Source organism: Chiloscyllium plagiosum, unplaced genomic scaffold, assembly GCF_037043375.1.
Source record: "Chiloscyllium plagiosum isolate Xiang-an unplaced genomic scaffold, Cpla_swu_hap1 HiC_scaffold_35, whole genome shotgun sequence".
Taxonomy (NCBI): domain Eukaryota; kingdom Metazoa; phylum Chordata; class Chondrichthyes; order Orectolobiformes; family Hemiscylliidae; genus Chiloscyllium; species Chiloscyllium plagiosum.
Window position 1 is genome coordinate 15,821,425 of NW_028270173.1, and position 27,545 is coordinate 15,848,969.

A 27,545-nucleotide genomic window follows, 5' to 3' on the forward strand; every position below is an offset into this window, starting at 1 on the left:
GGAGGAACTAAATACAGTAATTATCATCCGGTGAACACAGCAAAGGGTCACCAGACTCAATCCCAGGATGACGGGACAGCATCCAATGATAAGCAGCAAGGCAAACGGAGCCTGTATTCCCCAGATTTGTGAAGAATGAGAGGTGATCAAGCTGAAACTCACAAAGTGTTTAAAGAGGTGGACAGTGCCTCTTCAGGGAAGATATTCCCAATGACTGGAGATTCCTGAACCAGGGCCCAACTTAAACATAATGCGGTTCTCACTTTGGTCTGAGAGAGAAACATTTTGAATTCACTTGGATGGTGTCGTGGAGAAAATGTAGAGAATCACCAGGAGATGCGAAGAGCTCTTCAAGGAGTTGGTCTTTCATTTACAAACAGACAACTGTGACACTTAGAAAGCAAATTCTTGAGTGGCCCCTTTTTTTGTTCGCTTATCAGCATATCCAACTGTACTAATCGAAATTACCTCACTCCAGCAATTCAATAAATCAATGATGTTAATTCCCATAATGTCTGCAGTTCTGCCGCTATAATTTTTCCTACTTTCTACTTAATGTTATTCTAATGACACAATTAGATATTTGCTGCAATGATCTTCCATCCCAGAGTAACCTGTCATGATTAGATATTTAGCTACCCCATCTACTAAAATGGTCTCCTGTCTCAAGCTGACTCTACTAACTGTTAATTAGATATTTAACATCATGTCCCAAATATTTATTGTTACAACCTGTCCCAGTCCTGCCATGATGATATTTAGGAGGTGAGGGTTACTTTACTAACTGTGTTATTTCATCCCACCATAATGACCTTTCAGCCTCAACCTTACTCTGCTATTGGTGTAAGGGCATTTCACTATTGTTATCCCATCCTGCCACAGTGACCTTTTGACGAGTGTCGCATTCCACAGACCCCTTGCAACAGATCGCCAGTGGTCTTCATGATTTACCCCTTCCCATGCTTTCATGCTCTATTTTCCATAATGGCTGTGAAACTTTCTAACTCTCTATAGCAGAGGGGCGTAAGAGATCATATGTTTCAGAAAGGAGGTTACAGATTTTTGATTTCCAACGGCATTCAGGGTTATTGGAATGGGGGGTTGTAAAAGGCACTGCAGTAGTCGATCAGACAAATCATATTGAATGGTGGGGGCTGAATAGCCGAGACCCGTTCCGATTTCCTGTCATCAGTCTCTGAGTATTGCAGTGAAATTCATCGGGGAAACGTTGAACTGGATGTTTTCACAAGCGCAGAAACGTTGAAACTGAAAGTGGTTTGTCTCAGGAAGTGCTGAGGGTGAACATGGCGTCCAGACTGCAGGGAGAGAGTTGGACCGAGGAGACAATTTGTCCCATTTGCCTGGATTTCTTCATCGATCCGGTTACACTGGATTGTGGTCACAACTTCTGCCGCTCCTGTATCACCCAGAATTGGGAAAAGAAAGAGATAACGTCCTGCCCGGAATGTAGAGAGGTGTTTCCGGAAAGAAACTTCAGGGGAAATCGGGCCTTAGCGAATCTGGCCGAGAAAGCTCGAAAATTAAAGCTGGATCTGAAAGAGAAGGAAAGTAAACCTCACTGTGAGGAACATCAGGAAGATCTGAAGCTGTTTTGTGAAAGTGACAAGAAATTGATCTGTTACGTTTGTAGAGATTCGCGGGAACATAGAACTCACAACTTCCTGCCGATCAATGAAGCTGTTGATATCTACAAGGTAAGCATTATATTTTGTAATCGATATTTCTAATCAACCTTTTCAGACCATTCTATGAGACACGTGTGGAGCAGGGGAGACTCGGACCCCTCCGTCAGGGACCACAAACAGGAACTCTATCGCTGACAATGCTCCCCAGTAACGTTCGTCTTCTTCTGAAATATTTTTAAAAAGGTTTTTATCACTATTTCAGGGGCGAACACTTTAAGAATGTAATTTTATTTTCCAATTCCAGGATCAACTGAAATCTTCCTTAGATTCTCTCACAGAGAAGAAATTGGCGGCTCTACAAACGGAACTGATCCAGAAGCGGAGGATTTCCGAAGTGAGGGTGAGCTCTCCCTGTGCTGATTTTCCGGATTTGGAGATGCCGGTGTTGGTCTGGGGTGTACAAAGTGACACAACACCAGGTTATAGTCCAACAGGTTTAATTGGAAGCATACTTTTTTTTAATTTCAAAAATATACTTTATTCATAAAATATTTTGATGATCTGTACAGTTGGTCATGCCATACACACGTAAACATTTCTTTTCTTTGCATACAGAGATCAGAATTTATCATTTGTACATACAGGTCTGTACATTTATCATATGTCCATATATTTATCTGAGGCGTCAGCAGAGCCGAAGTGACTGCATGGGCCCCCTGTTCTTCGTTAGGCAGGCAGATGTTACACGGTGGTCTTTCCCCACCGCGCCTAGGCGGCAGCTCCCCGAAGCTTCAGCGCATCCCTCAACACGTAGTCCTGAACCTTGGAATGTGCCAGTCTGCAACACTTAGTCGCCGTCAACTCCTTCAGCTGGAAGATCAACAGGTTTCAGACCACCCAGAGAGAATCCTTCACTGAGTTGATGATCCTCCAGGCACAGTTGATGTTCGTCTTGGTGCGCGTCCTGGGGAATAGACCATAGAGCACGGAGTCCCACGTCACGGCGCTGCTCGGGACGAACCTCTACAAATACCATTGCATTCCTCTCCAGACTTCTTCTACATAGGCACATTTCAGAAGGAGGTGTGTGACAGTCTCGTTTCCCCGCCCCCCCACACACCCCGCAGTAGCTTCGAGGGCAACTTGCAGTGCAGCTGAGAGTCCAGGCGTGCATAAAGGGTCTCAGAGGCAGAGCCCTTCTCACCACCAGCCAAGCCATGTCTTTGTGCTTATTAGAAAGCTCTGGCGATGAGGCATTCTGCCAAATGGCTTTGACAGTCTGCTCAGGGAACCGTTCGATAGGATCCGCCCTCTCCTTTTCCCGAAGGGTCTCAAGGCCACTACGTGCTGACCACTTCCTGATGGACTTGTGGTCAAATGTGTTTTTCTTCATAAACTTCTCCATGAAGGACAGGTGACACGGAACGGTCTAACTACTCGGAGCATTCCGCGGCAGCGATGCCAGGCCCATCCTTTGCAACACCGGGGACAGGTATAACCTCAGTATGTAGTGACACTTGGTCTTTGCGTACTGGGGATCCACGCACAGTTTGATGCAGCTACACACAAAGGGGGCCATCAGGGTGAGGGTGGCACTGGGTGTATTTTTCCCCCGTTGCCCAGATCATTTATACATTGAGTTCCTTCAGACCTGGCCCATCTTTGATCTCCATATAACTTGGAAGATGGCCCGGGTGACTGCAGTGGCACATGCTCTGGGAATAGGCCAGACCTGTTCAAAGTATAACAGCAATGACAGTGCTTCACACCTGATGACCAGGTTTCTTCCCACGATGGAGAGTGACCGTAGCTTCCATCTGCACACTTTCTGCCTCACTTTGCTGATACGCTCCTCACCAGACTTGGCGCACACCCAAGCCCCCCCCCCCCCCCCCCCCCACCCGAACCAAATACCCAGCACCTTCAGGTGGTCGGTCCTGACGATGAAGGGGATCGAGGATTTATCAGCCAGTTCCCGAAGACCATGGCCTCGCTCTTGCCTCGGTTTACCTTGGCCCCCAAGGCCCATTCAAACTGGTCACATATGCACATGAATCTGCGCACGGACAGTGGATCCAAGCAGAAAACGGCAACATCATCCATGTACAGGGAGGCCTTAACCTGCAGGTCCCCGCTGCCAGGAATAGTCACCCCTCTCAGGCTCGCATCCTTCCTGATGGACTCGGCAAACGACTCTATGCAGCACACAAATTGGAAGCACACTAGCTTTCAGAGCGTCGCTCCTTCATCAGGTAGTAGTGGAGGGCTCAATCCTAACACACAGAATTTATAGCAAAAATTTACAGTGTGATGTAACTAAACAATTGATTGTTAAGCCTTTCATATGTTAGAAAACCATGACAGTTTCACTTTTCATATATAAATCACAAAACTCTTTTTAAAAAAGTTGCATTCTCAGGTTAGCTGTTAACAATGGTGATAGCTGGACAATTTGTTGAAGGTGTTAGCCTCCTGTGTTCTCTGTCTTTGTCATGATGTTTAGATTGATTCTAATCTAAAAAGTGAGATAACGGAGTTTTACATGAATTCATGCAGTTTTTGAGCAAAGTACAATGTAACCCTGCAAGTACAAATTCACCCCCCAAAATATATGTGTGTATGTGGGTCTTTGTCTGTGTATTTGTCTATCTGGGTTGGGGGTTATGAGTGTGAGAAGGTGTGTGTGTAGTGAGTGCAGAGTGTCTTAAGTCTGTGAGGGGGTGCATGTGTGAGTGTGGGAGTATGTGCGTCTGTAAGGGTGTGTGTGGGTGCCTGTGTGCGCGTCTGTGTATATGTGTGTCCATTTGTATGTGTGTATAGGAGTGCCTGTGTGCGTGTGAGAGAGTGCGTGTGTCGGACCATCTGTGTGTGTGTATAGTGCAATGATGGTCACCTGTAATGTGACATGAACCCAAGGTCCCGGTTGAGGCCCTCCCTCTGGGTACCGAACTTAGCTATCAGCCTCTGTTCGGTCACTTTTCGCTGCTGCCTGTCCCGAACTCCGCCTTGGAAAATTGTCACCCGAAGATCCCAGGTCGAATGTCCTAGACTACTAACGTGTTCCCCAACTGGGAGAGAGCACTACTGTCTGTTGATTATTGTGCGATGCCCATTCACCCATTGTCGTAGCCTTTGCTCGGTTTCCCCAATGTACCATGCCTCCGGGCATCCTTGCCTGCAATGTATAAAGTAGACAATGTTGGCTGAATCACATGAGGACTTGCCATGTACAGGGTGGGAGGTATCCCCACACGTAATACTGGTATCTATGTCCACACTCTGACACGTCTTGCAGCACCTACCGTGATAGGGTTGTATGGAGTTGTCCTGAGAGCCAGGCAGCTTGCTACGAACAACAATCTGTTTGAGGTTTGGCGGTTGTTTAAAGGCAAGTCGTGGAGGTGTGGGGAAGGCGACCTGCAACACATTATCAATGAGGATGAGCACCTCACCAAAACCTTCACCCTTTGCGGGGTGAATTTGTACTTGCAGGGTTACATTGTACTTTGCTCAAAAACTGCATGAATTCATGTAAAACTCCGTTATCTCACTTTTAAGATGAGAATCAATCTAAACATTATGGCATAGACAGAGAGCACAGGGGGCTAACACCTTCAACATATTGTCTAGCTATCACCATTGTTAACAGCTAACCTGAGAATGCAACTATTTTGAAAAATGATTTTGTGGTTTACACATGAAAGAAGTGAAACTATTATGGTATTCTAACAGATGAAAGGTTTAACAGACAATCGATTGTTCAGTTGCATCACACTGTAAATTTTTGCTGTAAATTCTGTGTGTTTCGATTGAGCCCTCCACTACCACCAGATGAAGGAGCGATGCTCCGAAAGCTAGTGTGCTTCCAATTAAACCTGTTGGACAATAACCTGGTGTTGTGTGATTTTTAACTCTGATTTTCTGGGGTCTCGATTAGTTTTGTTTCCTTTTACGGCGGGACATTAATGAGGTTTCATATTTCATTTGGTAGGAACAGGGGAGCAGTCTGCAGACCCACATCATATCCGAGTTCACTAAAATGCACCAGATTCTCACTGAGAAAGAGCAGCGTTTACTCAGAGATCTCAGGGAGAAAGAGGGGAGGATTGTAGAACCAATGGAGAAAAACCTTCGAGGGATTCAGGAGAACTTAAATTCTATTGAGGAGGAACTCTCAAAGTTACAGAAACAGATGGAACAAAAAGACAACCTGATGTTTCTGAAGGTGAGGGAAGATACTGCAGGTGATTTCAGACAGATTTCGGACATGATGACAACTGTAAAATTAATATGGAATGTCGTGTAAAAAAGTGAACCGACCTTGTGACTGTCCAAACGATTCTGCCGTTGTCACTGAAGAAGGATCAGTGCTTCCGCAGCGTTCACTCTGATTTCTCTCCACGGATCCTTCTAAACTTGCTGAGATTTTCCAGTAAATTTCCGTTCTTTTTAAATAACAACTGCCACATTGCAGATCCTCGGGTATACCGACATTATCCCGGGAATGGGTCGTGATGTTTTTATTTGTTCTGTTATTTTCTCCGTGTTCCTCAAGTTTAATTATTTCCTGGATCGGAAAGAGAAGGAAAGTAAACCTCACTGTGAGAAACATCAGGGAGATCTGAAGCTGTTTTGTGAAACTGACAAGAAATTGATCTGTTACATTTGTAATCCACTTACAGTCCCATCTGGAGAGTGTGTGGGTGTGTCTGGTACAAAGGGAGTGTGAGAGTCACTATGTCTGTTAGTTTACTCTCTCCTCAATCTTCCTTACCAAATGTCTCACTTCACACTTCCGTGTTATGTCTGTTCATTTCAGCAGCCTGTCTGTCTACTCCTGACATCTGTTACTGCCATCCTAACTGTTTGTGATGCATTTTTTTCAGGAGGAAGCTTGTCGGAAGAGAAGGTAGGACATGCTCTTTACTGTCACTGCAGTTTGCTCAATAACTCAGGGACAGATTATTATGGGATTATTTCCTGGTTATTGTCGCCACTTTAAACGGTGACAGTTATTTCCGTTATGGTTCACACAGGAGTGTTTTCATTATAAGAAATTTATTGCAGGGTTGAGACCGTATTAGATTTTATGAAATTCTTCGACAATACTGTGAACAATGACAAATGCCTGTAAATGATACAACCTGGTTCCGAGGCTGGAAGGGATCACTGTCCTGATTTTCGTGACTGTTTGTGTGACTGTGACTGTGACCTTCCCCCTGACCCAGAGAGAGAGAGAGAGATGGCCCAGGGAATGGCCACCCCTGTCCCAGCATGGTTCCTGACCAACCCAGGACAGTCAGAGTTTAAAGGGGGAATTTCACTTTTTACAATACTTACTCAGACCGTAGCCTTGATAAAGGGTACAATAAACACAGAATTAAAAAAAAACTTTAATTCGTGTCATCTAATGTTCTGAGGTATTTTACAGGTGCGTTGGAAAGTACAGTAAAGTGTCACTGAGCTATTTATCTAGATGATTAAAAGGGGAAAGAGGAATGGAGAGATGAAGGATTCAGAGCTGAGGGTCTCAGCAGCTGAAGGTCCAACATCCAATGGGGGGAGAGATTAAAATCAGACATGGTCAAGAGGCTGGAAGTAGAGGAACAGGATTCTCTGAGGGTTGTGGGACCCATACATTACACAGTTGGACATGAGGCTTTTAGATGTTTCAGTTCTTTTGTCTCTGTTCCACAAGCTCTGTTTATAATACAACAAGGGGATGGAGGGAATGTTCATTATCTCCTGAAGTGTCTGATGTCTCATTACCTAATCTGTTTTCAGGACATGGGCCTTTCTCTGGACCTCGGGGTTTCCAATCCTTGCCCTTGCATTATTGAATTCGTGTTGGATCAGTTACAAAAATAAGATGAACATTTCACTTTCTAACCCATTGACGTAATCATGAAAATTGCGGAAAACTTGAATATTTAAATCTTTTCATAAATGTTCTAACAAAGCAGAGCTTATAATGTCATCTGTTTCATGTTTACAGGATTCATGCTGAGATGAAGACACTCTCAGTTGCTGCTGCCTCTCAGTCTCTCGGACAGTTCACCGGCCCTTTACAGTACACAGTCTGGAGAGAGATGATACACACCATTCACCCAGGTAAACACTGTATTCATTTTCTTGATGATTGATCTAGTTATGCAGGATCTCCAAGGCCCCACTTTACATCTTCACATCCTAGTTGTTAATTCTGGGAGACTCTCCCTGGAAGCATTGTATTTTCTGTGGGTCAATTTGGGTAAGTGTCTCTGTGTGTCAGAGCAGTGAAGGATTCTGTCTGACCAGAGGTATAGAACACAGTAACAGGATTTTGAGAGGAGACTGAATCTGAAGCGACATTGGAGGAACAGGTTTAATAATAATATCAGGAAGGCATGTAGACATAAAAGAGCCAGTGTTAACAGGCACATATGTAAGGGGGGTCATGAGAAATAAAAACAGTAATTGCTTGAAAAGCTAAGCAGATCTATCAGCCTCTATGGAGACAAATCTGAGTTAGCCTTTCAGATTGAGTGAGCCTTCCTCAGAGCTGATAGTAGCTGTGAAAAGTATTATTTTTTTTTGCAGAATGTACAGTGGAGGAGGAGTTAAGGAGGAAATGATAGATTGGGAAACACCCCAAAGAGAGAGAAAAACAGTTAGAAAGACAAAGAAGTGGATAATGACTAGGCTCGAAGAGTGAATATCTTGTAATGGAGACTGTTAACAGTGAATAATAGGCAGAGTAAAATGGCAGTGTTGAGACGATCTACTATGTAGTCATGGGAGAGCTCTGGGCCTAAAATTATTGGCCTTGAAATTGAGTCCAGGGAGCTGCAGGGTCTGGAAGTGGAAAATGAGGTGTTGTTCTTCCAGCCTGCGCTGAGCTTCTGTAGTGCCCTGCAGCAAGCTTGAGACCGAGATGTTGCCCAGAGAACAGGATGGTGTATCAAAGTGGTCAGCAACTGGAAGTTCAGGGTCTTTTTTCAGGCAGAACACAGATACTTTCTTTTTCCAATATAGAGGAGACCACCTTGTGAGGAGTGAATGCAAGACACTTGATTGTGCAAGACTGAGGAGGGAGGAGGTAAATAGGCAGGAGTTGCACCTTCTGCAGTTGCTGAGAATGTTACCGTGGGCTGTGAGTGGTGTTGGAAGTAAAGAACAGAGTGCAGCAGGGTATCCCAGAGAGAACTGACCCTGCAAAAGGCTGATAAGGGAGTGGAGGGAGATATGTGTCTGGTGGTGACAGCTTACTGCAGCTGGTGGAAATGATGTCTGATGCTTTTCCAGTTGTGGATGCTGGTGAGATGGTAGGTTTAGACAAGCAGAACGCTATCGCTATTGTGGCAGAAAAGAGAGGGAGTGAGGGCAGAAGTGTGGGAGGTGGGTCAGACTTGATTGAGTGCCCCGTCAACAACAGTGCTGGGGAATTCTCAGTTGATGAAGGATGTGGACATTTCTGTAACTCCCTTGTCAAAGTTTGCCTCATCAGAGCGTATGGAATAGAGATGGAGGAACTGGGATAATGGAATGGAGTCTTTACAGGAAGAAGGGTAGAAGGATGTATAGTCCAGGTAGGTGGGAGAGTCGGCTTTATAGTGGATAATATTGGTCAGTCTATCCCCAGAAATGTAAACAAACATGTCAAGGAAGAGAAAGAAGGAATTACTGATAGACCAGTAAAAGATGGGGGGCGGTGGTGGGGGGTGGGGGGGGGGGGGGAGGTGGGTGGAAGTTGGAAATTGGCTGTTTGAGAATGGGGGGAGAGGATGGTCGAGTGGGGAATGTGGGATTTAGAAACTTTAGTGAAGAGAAGGAGTTGCAAACACTGAGAGACAACATTGTATAAGAGAAGGTGTGTGATGGTCTTACTGAAGTGGTCAGTGATGAAAATTGTCGCAGATAAAAAGCAACCAAAATAACTGTGGATGCTGTAAATAAGATACAAAAACAGAAATTGCTGGTAAAGCTCAGAGTTAATGTTTTGGATCGAGTGACCCTTCCTCAGAACTGATGGTAGCTCAGAAAATGTCGGTTCATATGCAGATGTTATTGTGGGAGTTAGAGTTAGGACTGTATGATAGATGGGCATAGAGCCCAAATACAATGAAGGGCATTTGAACAGACAAAGAGATGGATAACAATCTGCCTCGGAGGGTGAGGAGCTGTTAATGGGACCATTTGTGGCTAACAATGGGTTGTGTGTCATGCCAGACTCTGTATAATGAGGCATGGTCAATTGGGGTTGAAGTAAGGACATGGGAGAGTGCAGACCTTAAAATTATCGAACTTGATATTGAGTCCAGGAGGATGCAGAGTCCAGAAGTAGAAAATGAGATGTTGTTCTTTCAGCTTGTGCTGAGCTTCACTGCAGCACTGCATCAAGCCTGTGACAGAGATGGTGGACAGGGAACAGGATGATGTGTTAAAGGAGCAGGCAATTGGAAGCTCAACGTCTTTTTTATAGACAGAATGAAGTGTACAGCAAAGTGGTCACCCAGTCTATGCTTTATTTCCCCAGTGTAGAGGACACCACATTGTGAGCAGCGAATGCAGTAAATTAGACTGAGTGAAGTGAGAGAAGGCGTTGTTTTTCACCTGGAGGTCTGTTCGGGCCCTTGAATACTGAGGGGAGGGTGGGTGGGGGGGGAAAGGAAACGGACAGGTTTTCCATTTCTGCAGTTATGGGGGAAGGTGCCATGAGGCTGTGGGGGGCTGTTGGGAGTGAGGGAAGAGTTGACCAGGGTGTCCTGGAGGGAACAGTCCCGATGGAAGGTGGACAAGGGAGGGGAGAGGAATATGTGTCTGGCGGGGGCATCTTGCTGGAGGTGGCAGAAATTATGGCAAATGATCTTCCAGGTGGGATTGTAAGTAAGGACAAGGGGAACCTTATCACTGTTGCAGGAGGAAAGAGAGATCGTGAGGGCATAAATGCCAGAGATAGGTTGAGGGCACTGTCAACAACTGTGCTGGGGAATCCATGGTTCAGGAGGAAAGTGGACATTTTGAAAGCTCCATTGTTGAGTTGGCAACATCGGAAAAAATGCGATGGAGATGGAATAACTGGGAGAAAGGAATGCAGTCTTTATAGGAAGCAGAGTGCGAGGATGTACATCCAGGTACCTGTGGGAGTCAGTGGGTTTATAGTGGATATTAGTGGCCAGTCTATCACCAGAAATGGAAACAGGAATGTTGAGGAAAGGAACGGAGAAGTCAAGGATGGCCCAGGTGAAGGTGAGAGCAGGGTGGAACTTGGAAGGAGTTTAGCACCGATGATATTATCAACACATTGGAGAAAGACTTGTGTGCGAGACTGGAATGGGACTATCACAAGTAATGTTCCATGTAACCCACAAAGAGACAGAAAAGATTGGAGGCCCATGTGGGTACCCATGGCTACCCCTTGGACCGAAGAAAATGAGGGGAGTTAAAAGAGAAGTTGAGGGTGAGGATGAGCTTGGCCAAGGGGAGGAGGGTGGTGGGGCTAGGAGAGGTGGTATCTTTGATCCAGGAAGAAGTGGAAAGCCCTAAGACCATCCTGGTAGCGGATGGAATTGTGGAGGGATTGCATATCCATGGTAAAGAGGAGGCAGCTGGAGCCGCAAACTAACTTTTGGAACGGGCATAAAGTGTCGGAGGAATGGTGGCTGTAAGTGAGGAGGGACTGGAGCAGGGGAGACAAGACTGAGTCATGGTAGGGAGTGATGGGTTCTGTGAGGCAGGAGCAGGCAGAATGAATGGGTCTGCCTGGGCAATCCTGTTTGTGCATTTTGGGAAGGAGGTAGAAGCAAGCTGTGTGGGGTAGGGGGACTATCAGCTGGAGGCATTTGGAGTGGGGGCAGATCCCCAGATGAAATGAGGTTGGTGATTGTGGTTGACACAACGGCCTGATGTTTCAGCAAGCTCAGCTCTCATTCCTTTGCAATTACCCTTGTTTAAGCTTAGCACAGTTATTTCCCAACAAGATCCTCCCTTTCAAACTGAATGCTACATTCCTCCATGTTATGGTCAGTGTTGACTCTGACATCATTTACTAAACCTGCCTCATTATACATTACCAGATTCAAAATAGCCAAATACGTAGTTGTATTTACAATATTGTTCTAGGAAACTATGTGCTCATGGTTTCCACTGCTAATCTCACAGTTTCAATCGACATGTTGATAAAAGTTGCCCAGGATTAATGTTACTTGCACTTTTTATCTCCTGATTATTCTCTGCCCCACCGTGTAGCTACTGTTTGGGACCTTATAGACCATTTCTGCCAATCTTCTTACTTTGTGGAATGAGTCTGGTTGGTGGCTGGGAGTAGTGGAAGGGAGGGGGAGGGGCTCAGAAGGGATTGGGGGATGGGTAGGGAGATTATTTGAAATGGAAGATCTCGTCGTTAAGTCCTCCTGGCTGTCGACTGCCCAGGTGGAGAATGTGTTGTCCCTCCAATGTCGGGTTTGAATCATTGTGGCAATGGAGGAGGCCAAGAATGGTGATATTGGAAAAGGAGTAGGAAGGGGAATTAAATGGGCAGTGACTGGGAGGTCCGGTTGGGCCCCACGGACACAGCTGCGAAGCTCAGTGAACCATTCCCTTAGTTTACTTTTGGTCTCTCTGATGTAGAGAAGACGAGATCGGGAGCACCTGATGCAGTAAACTATGTTGGAAGTAAACTAGGTCCTGAAGAAGCGCTTATGCCCGAAACGTCGATTCTCCTGTTCCCTGGATGCTGCCTGACCTGCTGTGCTTTTCCAGCAACACATTTTCAGCTCTGATCTCCAGCATCTGCAGACCTCACTTTCTCCCCTAAGTTGGAAGAGAGGGAGGTGAACCTCTGTCTCACCTGGAAGGACTTTTTGGGGCCCTGAATGTAGCTGAGGCGGGGTGGTGTACCGGCAGGGTTTGCATTTTTTCCAGTTGCAGGAAAAGGTACCTGGGGGTTCGGGGGGGAGGGGAGGCGTGGTTGTTGGTGGGGTGAGTGGCACAAACCAAAGACTGGTGAAGGGAACAGTTTGGTGGTAGAGTCTAGTTGGAGTTGGCAGAAATGTTTGAGGATAATGTGTTGGATGCAGAGACCGATGGGGTGGTAGGTGAGGACAAGGGGGTCTCTGTCTTTATTGCGTTAAGGTGGGAATGGTTAGAGCAGTGGAACAGGGAATGGAGGTGCTGCGGTGGAGGGATGTCTGGATGACAAAGGGGGGAAATGCACATTGTTTGAAATAGGTGAATATTTGGGATGTTTACGAGTGGAATGTCTCGTGGACCAAACGTGGCAGAGGAAGATGAATTGGGAGAATAGAATGGAGTTCTTGCAGGATACTGAGTGAGAGGAGGTGTGGTCCAGGTGGTTGAGGGATGTGGGTTTATAGTAACCATCCATCTGGAGACTGTTGCCAGAGATGGAAACAGAGAGGTTAAGAAAGGGAGGGAGGTGACTGAACTATTTAGGAACCATGCCTTCGATGTTCATACCCAAATGATTTATATACATGACCAAAAGCAGTGGGATCCAGGACCAATCCTTGTGTTACACTGCTGGCCTCCAGTCTGAAAAGCAAACATCATATTCTGCGTTCTACCTTCAATCCAATTTTGTACTGAATTGGCTAGTTCCCCCTGAATCCCATGTGATCTAACCTTACTCACCAGTCTACCATGCAGAACCTTGTTGAATGCTTTGCTGAAATACAAATGGACAACATCTAGTGCTCTGTCTTCATCAATCTTCTTTATAACATCTTCAAAAAACTCAATCAAGATGTGATTTCCCACTTACAAAACCATGTTGACAATTCCTCATAAGTCTTTTGCCTTTCCAAATGCATGTCAATCCTGTCCCACCCTCTCCAATAACTTAACGAACACTGATCTAAAGCTCACTGATATACAGTTCCCTCACTTTTCCTTACAGCCTTTCTTAAATAATGACACCAAATCAACCGACCTCCAGTTCTGGCACCTCGCTTATAGCTGTTGTTAATACAAATACATCAGCAGGAGGTCCAGCAATCTCTTCCCTAGTTTCTGGTGAACACCTGATTGTGTCGCAGGGATTTGTCGAGCTTTGTATAATTGAACACCTCCACAGTACATCCTCTTCTGTAATATGAACTCTTTCCAATTCATCACTATTTAGTTCCCCAAGTTCACGAGCTGCTGGGAAATGTAATAGAAGTTGATAGGCCCTTGATGACTAGCGTGGCCACAGTGGGCTGAAGGGCATCACTTGATGCTGTGTTACTCTATGGCTATGTCGGTTGGTTAGCTAATTATGACTGCAGATGCTGGAAACCAGATTCTGGAGTAGAGTAGTGGAAAAGCACAGCAGTTCAGGAAGCATCCGAGGAGGAAAATCGACATTTCAGGCAAAAGATCTTTGTCAGAAATACAGGCAGAGTGCCTGAAGGGTGGAGAGATAAATGAGAGGAGGGTGGGGGTGGGGAGAAAGTAGCATAGAGTACAATAGGTTCGTGGGGGGGGGATGAAGGTGATAGGTCAGCGAGGACGGCAGTGGAAGGTAGCAAAGAGTACAATGGGTGGATGGGGGTGGGATGAAGGTGATAGGTCAAAAAGGAGGGTGGAGTAGATAGGTGGAAAAGGAGATAGGCCGGTAGGACAGGTCATGGGGACGGTGCTGAGCAGTTCCTACACTGTGAAGATCCTGTCTTCTCATCTGTGCCCCTTCAGTGAGGGATGGTGACGCTGGTAATAAACTCACCACTACTTTCTCTCTCAGATCAGAGACCAGCCTCTGGGAGTATGTCAACTTCATTTGCTTTTACTCTGTGGCTCAAGAAGTGGACTCGCTGATTCCCTCTATAACTAAAAACAATAACATTTTTACTGTTATGTTAATCTTATCTCAACAAAAAGAGAAAACGTCCCATTAACCTACTTAATTACTCACTGTTCCTGCACTGAACAGTTTCTGTCTCATGCAGTAGAGATCACTCTGTAACTGGCAATTCTACAGGTTTCCTCTGTTTCAGGAATGCTCCTGGTTTATTAAATTCTTCATTCTTCATTGCCCTCCCTCTAACCAACACTCCCTCCTGATCTCCCACCCTACTCTCTCCTGCTCTCATTGTCTCCCTTCTGCTCACTCCCCACTCCCATCTCTGACCATACTCTCCCTATCCATCCCCACCTCTCCCATTCTCTGTCTGCCCTCCTGCTCACTCTTCATTCACTCTTGCCCCTCATTCGCTGTCCCCTCTAGCTCAGCTTATCATCCCGGTCACTCTCCCCTCAACCTTGGTTTGTACCTGCCATTAACCGTCCCTTAGCCTGACAGAGCACGGCCTCAGTGTATTGCCCACCGTCTATCCCACTCACCTCCACATTCCCCACATCCGTCCATTCCTCTTGACTGTTTGCCATTTAATCCAATCCATCCTCCCTTCATTGTCCAACCTTCACAATTCCCTCTCCCCTCCACCTCACTCTCCCCTCCACCTCACTATCCTTGTCACTCCACATCCCCAGACAGTCTGCTTGCCTGCACCAACCCATCAATGCCCCCTCACTCTCTCCTGCTCTCCCATTCCCCCTCAATCTCACATCCCCCTCCTGATCACTCCTCCCACCCTGTCAGCTCATGCTTCCCTCTCCCTCACTAGCCTCTTGAACACAGCTTCCCAATCTAGTCACTTTCCTCTCAACCTCACTGTGCTCTCACCCTCTGCCTTATACTGCCCCTCACTACTATCTCATGTTCACCCTCCCCCTCCACTCCATTCCTCCATAATCACTCTGCCATGATTACCCCCACCCCTGACTCTCCCCTCCCTTTTAATCTTGCCTCCTCAAACTCCTCTTACCCTTCACTCTTGCCTCCACGTCTCTCCCCCTCCACCTCATCCTCAAATTCACTCACCTACTCCACGTTCCACAGCCTTCCTCAACTTCCGAGGCCCCACTTTCTCCATCCTTTGAAACCCCCACCCGAAACTCCCCTCATCTTGACTCTCCTCTCCCCCCTCACAGACTCCACCTCATCCTCCAGTTCACTCAGCTTCAGACTCCACCTCATCCTCCCTTATTTTGCACTCTCTCACTTCCTCCCATGGATTAATTCTCTGTCCTCTTAACACATACTTATGTACCTTGTCACTCCCTGCCACTCACTCTCCTCTGCCGTGGCCAAAAGGAACCTGTATTTCTCCCCTACAGCTCAGCTATCTCTTCCTCCTCACTCTCACCTCCCTTTCTCCCTTCCCCTCATTCACGTATCTCCATCTTTCAACCCTCCCACTCACTCGCCCGATCTCCAAACCTCAAATGTCCACTTATTTTGCAGACCTCATTTGTCACCCTCCCATTCTATACTATCACTCACTCTCCTCTAACCCATCCCAAACAGACCCCTCCCCTCACAAAACCACCACACCCTCTCCCATATTCTTACTCCGCTTCCAATAATTCCCTCCTCCATCACTTGCTCCATTTCTTCACATTTCCATTCCCTGCCCTGAGGTTAAATACCTCTCCTCATTTCCTCCCATTTACCATGATGCTCCCCTCCCCTTCGCTAAACTCTCCCTTACAAATGCAACCTCAGTCAACCCTCCCTCAGTCTCCCCACTACCTAGCTGTCCATCTCTCCTACCTCCCCTCACTATTCCCATTCCCACCCCCTCACATCACCTCACTCTCCCCTTTTCTTTCATTTACCAATCTTCCACTGCCTGTCCCCTGCTGTCCAAATCTCCCTTTACCCTCACCCTCATCCTTCCTTCCTCTTGTTATCGCACCCCTCATGATCACTTCCTCATTACACTCCCCTCTTCTTATTCTCCCCTTCCTCTCACTTTCCCTTCTCCATTTCATCGCCATCACTCTTCTACACACTCTGCCCTGCTAATTTGTCTCTTCCTCCTGGAACTAGCCATTCCCCCACCCTGTCCATACCATTCACTCTCACTAAACCCTTTACTCTCCCATAGCCCCTCAATCGGGTCACCACTCTCCCCTCCCCCTCCTGGCCCCACCATCTGACACTCCCCTCTGCTGTCCCACACCCCCTTGCTATCCCTTTTTGCTCACTCTCCTTCCCCATCCCTTCGTGCTTTTTCTCTCTCCACTTCTGCTCTCACTCTCCCTTCACCTTCTGCTTCCGTTTATCCTGACCCTGCACACTCCCCCTTGCCACTACATCACAGTTCCCATCCAAACAGTTCCCCCTTCTTCTCCCCACTTCTCCTGGCTCCCCAGATGATCCCGTCCCAAGGGATACCCCTTCCCATCGCTCTCACCTGAGCACTCAACCCTCCCATTGCTCACCTCCTTCTGAGCTCCCCCTTATTCTCCACACCTCTCTCTCTCTCTCTCTCTCTCTCTCTCTCTCATACTGCCCATTCACTCGGCCGTCATCTCTCTCTCACCTTTCCTCATTCACCGCCTTCTATCCCACATCGATTCACTCTCCTCCTCTCTTTAACCTTTCTTTCCCGACAGCCATAGGGTTAAGGTTAGCGCTAGGGTTCTGTTCTTCCTATGCATTTCATTTCCCTGCCCACGCCCCTCCAAATGAACCCTCTTATCTCTCCTCCATCACTCTTCTCTTCCCATCCCTCCGCCTTACCCATCCCTCCTCCTCATTCCTCCACTCTCACCACTCACTGCACTCTCCCACACTCACTCCCCTTACCCTGTCTCACCTCCCTGTTCAAATTCCGCTATTCCAGACGCTCTTTATCTTCCATTCACTCTCATACTCCTCCATTCCTCAACCCCTCAGTACATGCTCCCCTCACTCTGCGTGGCTACTCTCTCCCTCCCTCTCTCTGACGGTGTTATTTGATCTCTCCGCCAGCTCCAGCCTCTCTGACTCTGGATCCGAACACAGCGCATCCCTGGCTCATCCTGTCTGAGGACCGGACCAGTGTGAGACTCGGAGACACAGAGCAGCCGCTCCCTGACTCCCCGGAGAGATTTGATTCCTGGGAATGCGTCCAGGGATCAGAGGGATTCACATCAGGGAGACATTACTGGGAGGTGGAGCTGGGAGAGATGTTCTGGTGGGCTCTGGGAGTGGTCCGAGAGTCTGTGGAGAGGAAACGGGAGATCACCCCGAGCCCGGAGACCGGATTCTGGATTGTGGGGCTGGTACCCGGATGTGGTTATTTTGCCGCCACCTCCCCCTTCCTGACCCCCCTCTCCCTGAGTGTGAATCCCCGGAAGATCGGGGTTTTCCTGGACCATGAGGGTGGACAGGTGTCATTTTACAATGCGGACACCATGTCCCATCTCCACACTTTCACCCACACTTTCACTGAGAGGATTTTTCCCATCTTCAGTCCGGGATGGAATGAAGGCGGGAGAATCACCGCCCCGCTGACAATCTGCGGGATTAAAGGGCACTGACAGATCCATCCCATAATTTCAATCCGTCCCCCTGCCTCCTGCCAGCTGTAAACTGATGGGGTCGGTCTCAGTCTGGGGGAAAGAAGGAGGGAGGGGGAGAGAAGAAACAAATAGAAGCTCAATTGTTGAGAGGGACTGACTGGGTAGAGTGAGCTGTGAGCTGCAGGACCTTCCTGCCTGTAATGTTGCTCCACAGGCGGGAGGTGGCGCTACATGACAGTGTTGGAAATGAATCAGTCAGTGGGTCTCAGACTGGGCTCAGGGGAGTCGTTCCAAGAGGAGACTAGAACATTTCCCTGCAGGGTCAGTGGAGTCTTTCTGGTGGGAAAATTAAATAATTTCATTGCAGAGTCAGTGAGGTCTTTGCCCGGATGGGACTGTACTCACGCAAAATACAAATGTCAGACTGATCTTCTTTAGACTTCCAGCATGTGTCGGTAATGTACATGATTTAGTAACATAGGGAAATCAGTCTTGATTTGCTCAGGTTTGTAACTATTGTCCAGAATGTTGCCGCTCTTTCATAAAATTGGAAAATTTGGAAACCTCAGATTTGAAAGGGGTGGGTGAACTGATCATTTGTGTCAGGATCATAGTTAAGTATGTTTGAAACCGTTCAGTTTGTACAAAACTACAATGGAGTTGGAATTATAGCTATCACTTGTTCCTGATTTATTACTCTCTCATCATTATCTGCACTGAAATAATCCTTAAATGAGCCCAAGGAAAATATCTTTGCTAAAAGTCATTAATCCAGCACTCTGTGCACAGAACCAATTCAGATTTTGACAATGTTTACGTTTATGTAATTATAATTTATATTGGAGTGCAGTATAAAATTTGAAAATAATTTCTTCAATCAAATCAACATCTGTGATTCACTAGAGTGAAAGCAAGGTTTCTAAAAAAAATATTTCATCAATAAATCCAAGAGAGTGAACCTGTTGAGATTTTGTTTGTAAATGTCTCCAGAATATGTATCCTTATACCCTGCATTCCAAATTCATCTGGATTATTTTAAAATTCACTATTTCAAGTCAATGGAGTGTTAGCTATCTGGAAATTATCCCACATTTATTCTGGATCTTCAGTCATTGCTCCCTTATTTAGGGTCTTAGAATCAGAGATTGATAGAGTTCTACAGCATAGAGAGAGGCCCTTTGGCGCAAACTGTCCATGCCAACCAAATGTTCTATGTATTCTAACCCCATTTCCGTGCACTTGGCCCATATCCTTCTAACCCTTTCCAATCTATGTATTTCTCCAAATTTCTTTGAAATATTGTTAATGTGCCTGTCTCAACCATTGAAGGTGTCAGCTTATTCTGTATGCAATCCAACCTCTGTGTAAAATCAGTGCCCCTTTTATTCTTTTCCCGCTGACTGGAAACTGATGTCCTCTCTTCCTTGATTCTGCAACCCTGGGCAAAAGGCTGAGTACATTCACCCTATCCATGCCTCTCATGAACTTATTCACTTCTGTGATAATCCCCCCTCCCTCAGTCTTCTTAAGACTAAACAAAAAAATCCACACGTGTCCAACCTTTCCCTATAACTCAGACCCTTGAGTCCAGGCAACATCCTTGTAAACATCTCCTGCACCCTTTCCAGTTTCATAACATCCTTCCTACAGCAAGGATACCAAAATTGAACCCAATACTCCAAGTTCAGCCTCACCAATGTCCTGTATAAATGTAACATAATTTCCCAACTTCTAAACTCAGTGCCCTGACTGATGAACGCCAATGTGCCAAAAGCCTTCGTCATTATCCTGTCTACCAGTGACTCCAAATTCCGAGAACTGTGTACCTGAATTAGAAGTCCCTCTGTTCTACTACACTCCTTGAGGCCCGAATTTTCGTCATGAAATGATCATCTTGATTTGACTTTCCAATAAGCAGGACCTCAGACTTATGTGCATTAAACTCCATTTGCCATTTCTTGGCCCACTTCACCAACTAGTCAAGGTCCTGCTGCAATTTCTGAGGACCTTCCTCTCAGTCTACAATACTGCCTATTTTAGTGTTATTTGCAAATTGTCATGTGATGGTTAATGGGAACGTCCGCATGTTTCAGAACATGAAGCTGTAAAGGCGCATGGATAGAGTATTCTGCTGGTCCACGTCTAGTCCATTTTCACCTCCTGCCCTGCAATTTTGGTTATACAGTCAAACTTTCATTCAATTTTGTAGTATTGTTAGTGGTTCGGTTTCTTAAAATAAAATGTAAACGTAAAGCTGCAGCAACAGGTCAGTGAGATTAACCTCGATGGTGGGAAATTTTAAGAATAATGTTCAACACAGTTAAGCAATTCTGGACAATTAAGGAAAGCCAGTATGGGTTTATTCAAAGCAAGTCATGTTTATCTGAATTGATTGAGCTTTTGACTGAAGATAAAATTAGGTTTCAGAGGGAATTTGATCCTTGGACTTGAAAGGACTTTTGAGAAATTGTCACATAAAAGATTTAGAAGTAGAATTGAAGCCCATGGAATGAAACACCAGTGATAACATGAAGATGAATTTGACAGTGAGTGAGGATTTGAGATGATTTAAGTTTTACAGTAATCTTCTGTGTCAGTCTGTTCCAGGAACACTGAAACGCAGCAGCTGTGGCAGCATCTGTGCAGAGAAAACAGTTTCTCCATCAATTTCTGTTTTGTTTCAGACTACCAGCATTGGCAATTCTTGTTGAACATTAGGTGTGCTATAAACTTCAATTTGCATTGCCAAGGTGTGCTACAAAACATAAATTGCTGGTGAGAATCAGCAAACTGCCAGCGTGTGTGGAGAGAAAGAAGATGCAACATTTTAGGTCCAGTGAGTCTACTCCAGTTTCTCGAGCAATTTTTATTTTTGTTGGATACCTTGCGATTGGCAGCGAAATGCACATTCTTCCAGATCTTTTCAAAGGGAATTAGGGTTCAAGAAGGCTGAGGCATTTAGCTTCCCCACTGCCAACCAAGGACTCCATGTTATCTTCTTGAATTCCCTTTTACATTGCAGGGCTGTACCTTTATGGTGAGAAAAGGACTGTGAACCCTCTCAAACCCATCATTTAAATCAACACTTTTCTACACCCTCCCACTGGACAGACACAAACAGCTCTTAACAAGAGTCATATTAGATTTGAAACATTTCTCGCACTTCAGCTGCTGTCAAACCTGCTGAGTTTCTCCAACATTGTTGGAGTTTGTGTGGAATTTGATGCTGCAGAGAGCTGTTGAGGCTGGGTCATTCAGTTCATACAAAGCTCAGTTGGACAGATTTTTAACGAGGAAGGGAATCAAAGGTCATGGAGTTCAGGCCGGAGAGTCAATTTGAGAATGATCAGATTAGCTACGATCTTATTAAATGGCAAAGCAGAGGAGAGGTCACATCTGACAAACTTCACTGAGTTTTTTGAGGAGGTGACAAAGAAGATTGATGAGGGTGATGGAAGTTTGTTTTTCTGACTGGATATCTGTGACCAGTGGTGTTGTGCAGTCATCTGTACTGAGACCCCATATATTAATAATTTGGAGGACAATGTAGGTGGTCTTAGCTTGCAAGGTGTGACATAATCATTAAAAACCCAGTCTGACAATTGAGTGCAGTACTGAGGGAGTGCTGCAGCAATGTGGCTGCACTTCGATCAATGACACTTTGATCCAAAACTTGTGTGGAGGTGAATATAAAAAAATCCCACAGTCAATATTTATCTCTCATTCAACATCAAAACAATTAGATGACCTGTTCACATTGCTGTTTATGGGAGCCTGCTCTGTACAGACTGGCTGCTTTATGAATACAACTCTGGAATACTTCATGGACTGTAAGAAGCTTTGAGATGTCATTAAAGGTGCTATGCCAATACCAGTCTTTTTATTTGAGGCATTCAATAGATTATTAAGGAGCTTGACAGCGTTAGGTTAGGGGTTATGAATAGGAGACAGCACCACGAATCTGTTATGAATAGGAGACAGTTACGAGTATATCCAGTTGCTGGCTTCCCGTCTGCTGACTAAAGGATGCAACAGCAGAATGAGGTCATACACCAATCGGGTTTCTTCCATCGTTTGATCGTGGCTGATATATTTCTCAGTCCCCATTCGCTTGCCTTCGCCCTGTAACCCTACTTCTTTTACTAATCAATAAGCTATCTCTGTGTCTTAAATACACTCAATGACTTGGTCTCCACATCATTCTGCAACAATGAGTTTGACAGATTAATCACCCTCTGGCTGAAGAAATTCCTCATCGGGTCAAAACATCATAGAGATGCTCAGTAGAGAAACAGACTCGATGATCCAACTCATTCATGCCAACCAGATATCCTAAATAAATCTAGTCCCATTTGCCAGCTTTTGGCCTGTTACCCTCTCAACCCTTTCTACTCATATACCTATCTAAATGCCTTTTAACTTTGTAGTTTTACCAGCCTCCATCACTTCCTCTTGCAGTTTTTCCACTTTTTCTTGAAAGCGTTGCCCATTAGGTCCCTTTCCTTTTTATGTAGACATATTTATTGAAAGAGGTAGAACCTCTTCTCTCTCTCTCCCAGAATCCCCAAAGCTGCTCAGCGTCTCCTGAAAGATCACCCGCTGCCCCCAAATATCTGATAAACAGCACTGACAGAGAGAATACTTATTGCACGAAGCACCCTCTCCTTGTGACAGATCAGTAGGAGTCGTTCAAAAGCATAGTCCCTTTTTGAATACAATCCCTAACCTGAAAAAATTTAAAACCATATTTGCGGGTTAAAAGGTAGTGTGAGAGGGAGAAGCCTTGCCGATTGCCCCTACAGATATTAAAATTACTAGCTCTCACACCATTGGTGAGAACTGCTGCTGGACTATCACTGTAGAGGATCCTCACCCACCTAATAAAAATCTCCCCTCAATTAAATCATTCAAAAAAGATATGGCCACTCAACCCAATCAAATGCCTTTTCTGCATCCGAGGAGATCACTAATACCTGAACTGACTGCAGCTGACACACTTGAATCATATTCAGTAACGTCCTAACATTATTGGAGGATCTACAGGCTTTGAAAAAAATGTCTGGTCATCTCTAACAATTAAAAACAGCAGAATTACCAATCTTAATGCAAGATCCTTGGACAATATTTTAAAATCATCATTTAAATATGAGATGGCCCTAAAAGATGCACATTCCTCTGGGGTCTTCTCTTTCTTAAGGCTAAGAGAAATATTAGCCCCTCTTAAAGATGGCAGTAGGCAATCATGGCTGTACAAGTAATCATATATGTCTAATGCCTATGTATAAATTATTTGTAAAACTTGCCAGGATAAACGTCAGGGCCAGGTGCCTTCCCACTCTGCATCTACTTCACAGCATCCTGTACCTCTTGCTCTGTTAAAGGGGCATTAAGGAAAGACGCCTATTTGGAGCTAACGCCTGGAAGGATGCAATCTTAGCCCTCACAACGTTCAGACTGGTATAGTTCAAAGTGAAATTTCCAAAATGCAGCATTGATCTTTTTAGAATCACAAGTAACCATTCAAGTCCTGTCCCTAATTGAGGTAATCGATTGGGGGGCATTATTTCTCCTGGCAAGATATGTTCGCCATCTGCCCAGCTTGTCACCATGCTCAAACAGTGTTTATTTCGCAAAAGCAAGTTCCTTCCTTGTTGTCTGCGTGAGCATCGAGTTCAAGTTGGACCAAAGAGCTATAACCCACTGCAGCTTAGCCACTGAGGGCCAAGCAAATTATGCCTCCTCAGCTGTATTTAGCCACACCTCAAGCAGGCATTGCTGCTCCCCCTTCTGTCATTTCTCACTGGCAGAATGAGAAATAATTATCCCTTGGCATAAGCCTTAGCAGACTCCCAAAGAATAGATGGGTTACTGGCCTTATCCGAATTGGTGGCTAACAATACCTTACATTCATTGAAGAATTATATGATGGATTCAGATTAAAGGGATATATTCGCTAGTGTCAAGGGCCTGTAATATTGCCCTTAAGCTCAATCTCTAAATATACTGTGATTTGGAGATGCCGGTGTTGGACTGGGGTGTACAAAGTTAAAAATCACACCTGGTGTTGTGCGATTTTTAACTAAATATACTGTAGCATGGTCAGAATTAGCAACGTTTCCAATTGTACAAAATGTTACGGAATCCAAGGATAACGCAGAATTTACGAAAAGATCAATCCTAATATGACACTTGTGCAGATGAGTAAAAAATGTAATGTCCCTCCCTGTTGGATGGGGACACCTCTAGATAGCTACCAATCCCAATTCTGCACGTAAATCTGCTTGTTGCTCAGATTGTAAAGAAAATGTTGAAGGGTCTCCAGGCATTCTATCCACTATGTGATCCATAAGGCACATAAAGTCTCCCCCTATAATAATCTATCGTGGTGCAAGAGCCATTGATTTGAGAATGCATTGATCAAAAATTTAAAGTGATGCGCTGGAGGACAAGAACCATTCAAAATACCATACTCTTCTCCAAGTATTGAGTCTTTGAGAATGCCGAACTGCCCATACTCATCTTTAATCTGAACTAGCAACTTAAATGGAAGATGCTTTTTTATAAGTATGGTCTTTCCCATACTCCTACTTGTGAAGGAAGAGAAATTCACCTGAACAAACCCACCCTGCTGCAAATGCAGATCTCCCATTCACCAAGGTGAGTCTCCCGAGTCAAAGGGCTATGTCCACCTCTCCTTTCTCAGATGAGGAAGCATCTTTGTTTTCTCTTCACTGGTGAATGGTTCCCTCCAATATTGTAGGTACATCCTTTGAGGACACAATTCGCCATGACTGTCTATAACAATATTTGAACTCCAAAAAGGAAGAATTTGACTTACCAATTGCTGAGCATAAACCAAAAAATGACTTGTGAAGCCTAAAAAATACATAAACTGGAACGACTGCAACTAAACATGGATGCAAAATATCAACAAATTGAACCTAATATAAGACACTTAATGAGGGGCCTTCCCCCTGCCAACACTGGGCACTTACATATCCCAAAAACACCTTCATAACTCCTTCCAGCTTGAGCCATGTCCCAGTTTAAAGTCAAGAAAGAAAAGGGCTAAGATGGCATTCTTCTTTCTCTGGGGAGTGACTAGCTCTCTGTAAGTCCTGTCAATAACCCCCTCTGGCTTCCGAATTATCCAAAGTTGATCCAACTCCAGCTCCAGTTCCCTAATACGTTTTTCGAGGAGCTGCTGTTGGGTGCACTTCCCACAGATGTCGTCAGCAGGGATACTAGTGGTGATCCTTACATCTCACATTCTGCAGGAGGGACATTCCACTGCCCTACACTCCATTCCCACTGTTCTAAATCCGGAAGTGACTACTAAAAAAAAGGATTAGGAAATAAACTATTTACCTTGCCTAGTCAATCTGGCTCCCACAACATTTTTTTTATGTTAGAGAAGGAGGATGGGTGGGAGACACTACCCGAGTAGTATCTCAGGTAACGCAACCACGCAAATATAACCTGTTCTATTTAGCCTTCCCAGAAGTCCTTTGCTCGCTCCTCCCTCACTAGCCTGAAGGCAAGGAGTTTAAATATACTTGCCGTGCTTCCCGACAATCACATCGAACCAACGTCACCTCCTCTCGGCTCTCGCTGCTCCGAAGAGTTACCAGGATTGTAGGCTGGGACTGTTTTCCCTGGAGTATCAGAGGCAGAGGGGTGATCTTATGAAGGTTTGCAAAATCATAAGAGGCATGGATAGAGTAACAGGCAAGGACTATTTCCAGGAGAAAGTGAGGACTGCAGATGCTGGAGATCAGAGCTGAAAAATGTGTTGCTGGAAAAGCGCAGTAGGTCAGGCAGCATCCAAGGAGCAGGAGAATCGATGTTTCAGGCATAAGCCCTTCTTCAGGATTCCTGAAGAATGGCTTATGCCAGAAACGTCAAGGGGGCATAGATTTAGCAGAATGATTTAAAACGGACCTAAGGAGCAACTTTTTAATGTAGAGTGTGGTGCATGTCCGGAATGATCTGCCAGAGGAAGTGATGGAAGCTGGTACAATTACAGCATTTAAAAGGTATTTGGATGGGTATTTGAATAGGAAGGGTTAAGAGGGATATGGGCCAAGTGATGGCAAGTGGGACTAGATTAATTTAAGGTACCTGGTCAGCATGTTTAAGTCTGTTTCTGTGTCTAACGTAACATCTCGTTTTCAGGCCAGGAACTTTACAGCCTTCTGGACGTAATATTGGGTTCAGATCCAGAGTCAGAGAGGCTGGAGTTGGGGCAGAGATCAAATAATACCATCAGCGAGAGAGGCAGAGCACAGTGGGAAAGGTTTGTGGGGAGCAGAAACTCAAAGAGTGAATGAGAGTGGGAACAGATGAGCAATGAATAGAAGATGGGAATGGAGGGGAGAATGAGGGAGAAGAGTGAGGGGAGTTGAAAGATGAGGAGTTGATGAGTGAGCTACAGAGAAGGGAGTGAGTGAGGTCAGTGGAGGATTAAGGGACAGGTAGGTCATGGGAGGGGCTTGGCAAGAGGAGGCAAGAGTGAAGGAATGATATGAATGAGGGAAGTTGGGGAAGGGACGGATGATGGGACAGCAGATGGAGGGAAATGTGAGGGGGTAATAGGCGGAGGAAGGGAAGTGAGGGTTGGTGAAGAAGTCAGTGTGGGCGTAGCAGGGGACGAGAAGAATGTAATGTGGAGGGGGAAAGTGATAGAAAGGGGGAAAGCAACAGAGAGAGACAGAGACAGAGACAGAGCATAGAAAGTGTGGGTGTGTGAATATAATGGGTCAGTTGAAGAGAACAAGAGAAGAGTGAGATAAAGGGGAAGGGCTGCATTGGGAGGGGATGGATTGTGGGAAGAGTCAGGGTTGGATAGGAGAGGGAGAGTCAATGCAGGGGTCACAAGTGGTAATTAAGAATGAGAGGGGTTGGGAATGTGGATGGGGAGGTGGATGAGGGTGTGAGACCAAGTCCAGTAGGTTGGCTATTGTTTCTCTGGCTAGGGTTTTGTCAATCGAAGTGAACAGTGCCGTCAGATATACGAACAAATCAACGGAACACCCATGGGATCACCAATCTCGGGACTCATAGCAGAGGCAGTTATGCAAAGGTTAGAACAAACAGTCCTACCACAAATTCAACCCAAACTCTGGGTCAGATATGTCGATGACACGTTTGTAATCATTAAAAACACGGAAATAGAAAAAACACACCGGATCATCAACGCCACACTCACAGGAATCCGATTCACGAGAGAAGAAGAAAAGGATAGCCAACTCCCATTCCTTGACGTGATGGTACAGAGAACACCAGACGGAGAATTCACTACAAGAGTATACAGGAAAGACCAAGTCCTAAACTATGAAAGTAACCACCCCAACACACACAAACGAAGCTGCATCAGGACACTATTCAAAAGGGCCACAACACACTGCAGTACACCAGGGCTGCAAAAAGAAGAAGAGGAGCACCTATACAATGTATTCGCCAAAAACGGATACCCGCGCAACTTCATCAGCAGATGCCTAAGAGAAAGACCACGGAACGAGGACATACCACAACCAAAAGGACTAGCCACACTACCATACATCGGGA

At 45.5% G+C, this 27,545-nt stretch overlaps 1 protein-coding gene across 2 annotated transcripts; it reads left to right on the top strand.

Annotated features, from left to right (window-relative positions):
* Nucleotides 1-1,290: 1,290 nt before the first annotated feature.
* Nucleotides 1,291-18,942, top strand: LOC122541543 (zinc-binding protein A33-like). Of its 2 annotated transcripts, XM_087979309.1 has the most exons (7): nucleotides 1,291-1,715; nucleotides 1,951-2,046; nucleotides 5,638-5,871; nucleotides 6,533-6,555; nucleotides 7,431-7,544; nucleotides 7,642-7,757; nucleotides 17,446-18,942. In XM_087979309.1, the coding sequence occupies exons 1-7, from the start codon at nucleotides 1,305-1,307 to the stop codon at nucleotides 17,994-17,996; spliced, it is 1,545 nt and encodes a 514-aa protein (XP_087835435.1). In that variant the 5' UTR covers nucleotides 1,291-1,304; the 3' UTR covers nucleotides 17,997-18,942. The 2 variants fall into 2 exon arrangements, with proteins under 2 accessions (XP_087835435.1, XP_087835436.1); XM_087979310.1 differs by lacking the exon at nucleotides 7,431-7,544.
* The last annotated feature ends 8,603 nt before the right edge of the window (nucleotides 18,943-27,545 follow it).

Bases quoted from the DNA above. Each gene is read 5' to 3' on its own strand.
- LOC122541543 (XM_087979309.1), top strand. From the start codon at position 1,305: ATGGCGTCCAGACTGCAGGGAGAGAGTTGGACCGAGGAGACAATTTGT. The intron at 6,556-7,430 runs GTAGGACATGCT...ATCTGTTTTCAG, and splicing joins GAAGCTTGTCGGAAGAGAAG to GACATGGGCCTTTCTCTGGA. The intron at 7,545-7,641 runs GTAATCATGAAA...TCATGTTTACAG, and splicing joins TCACTTTCTAACCCATTGAC to GATTCATGCTGAGATGAAGA.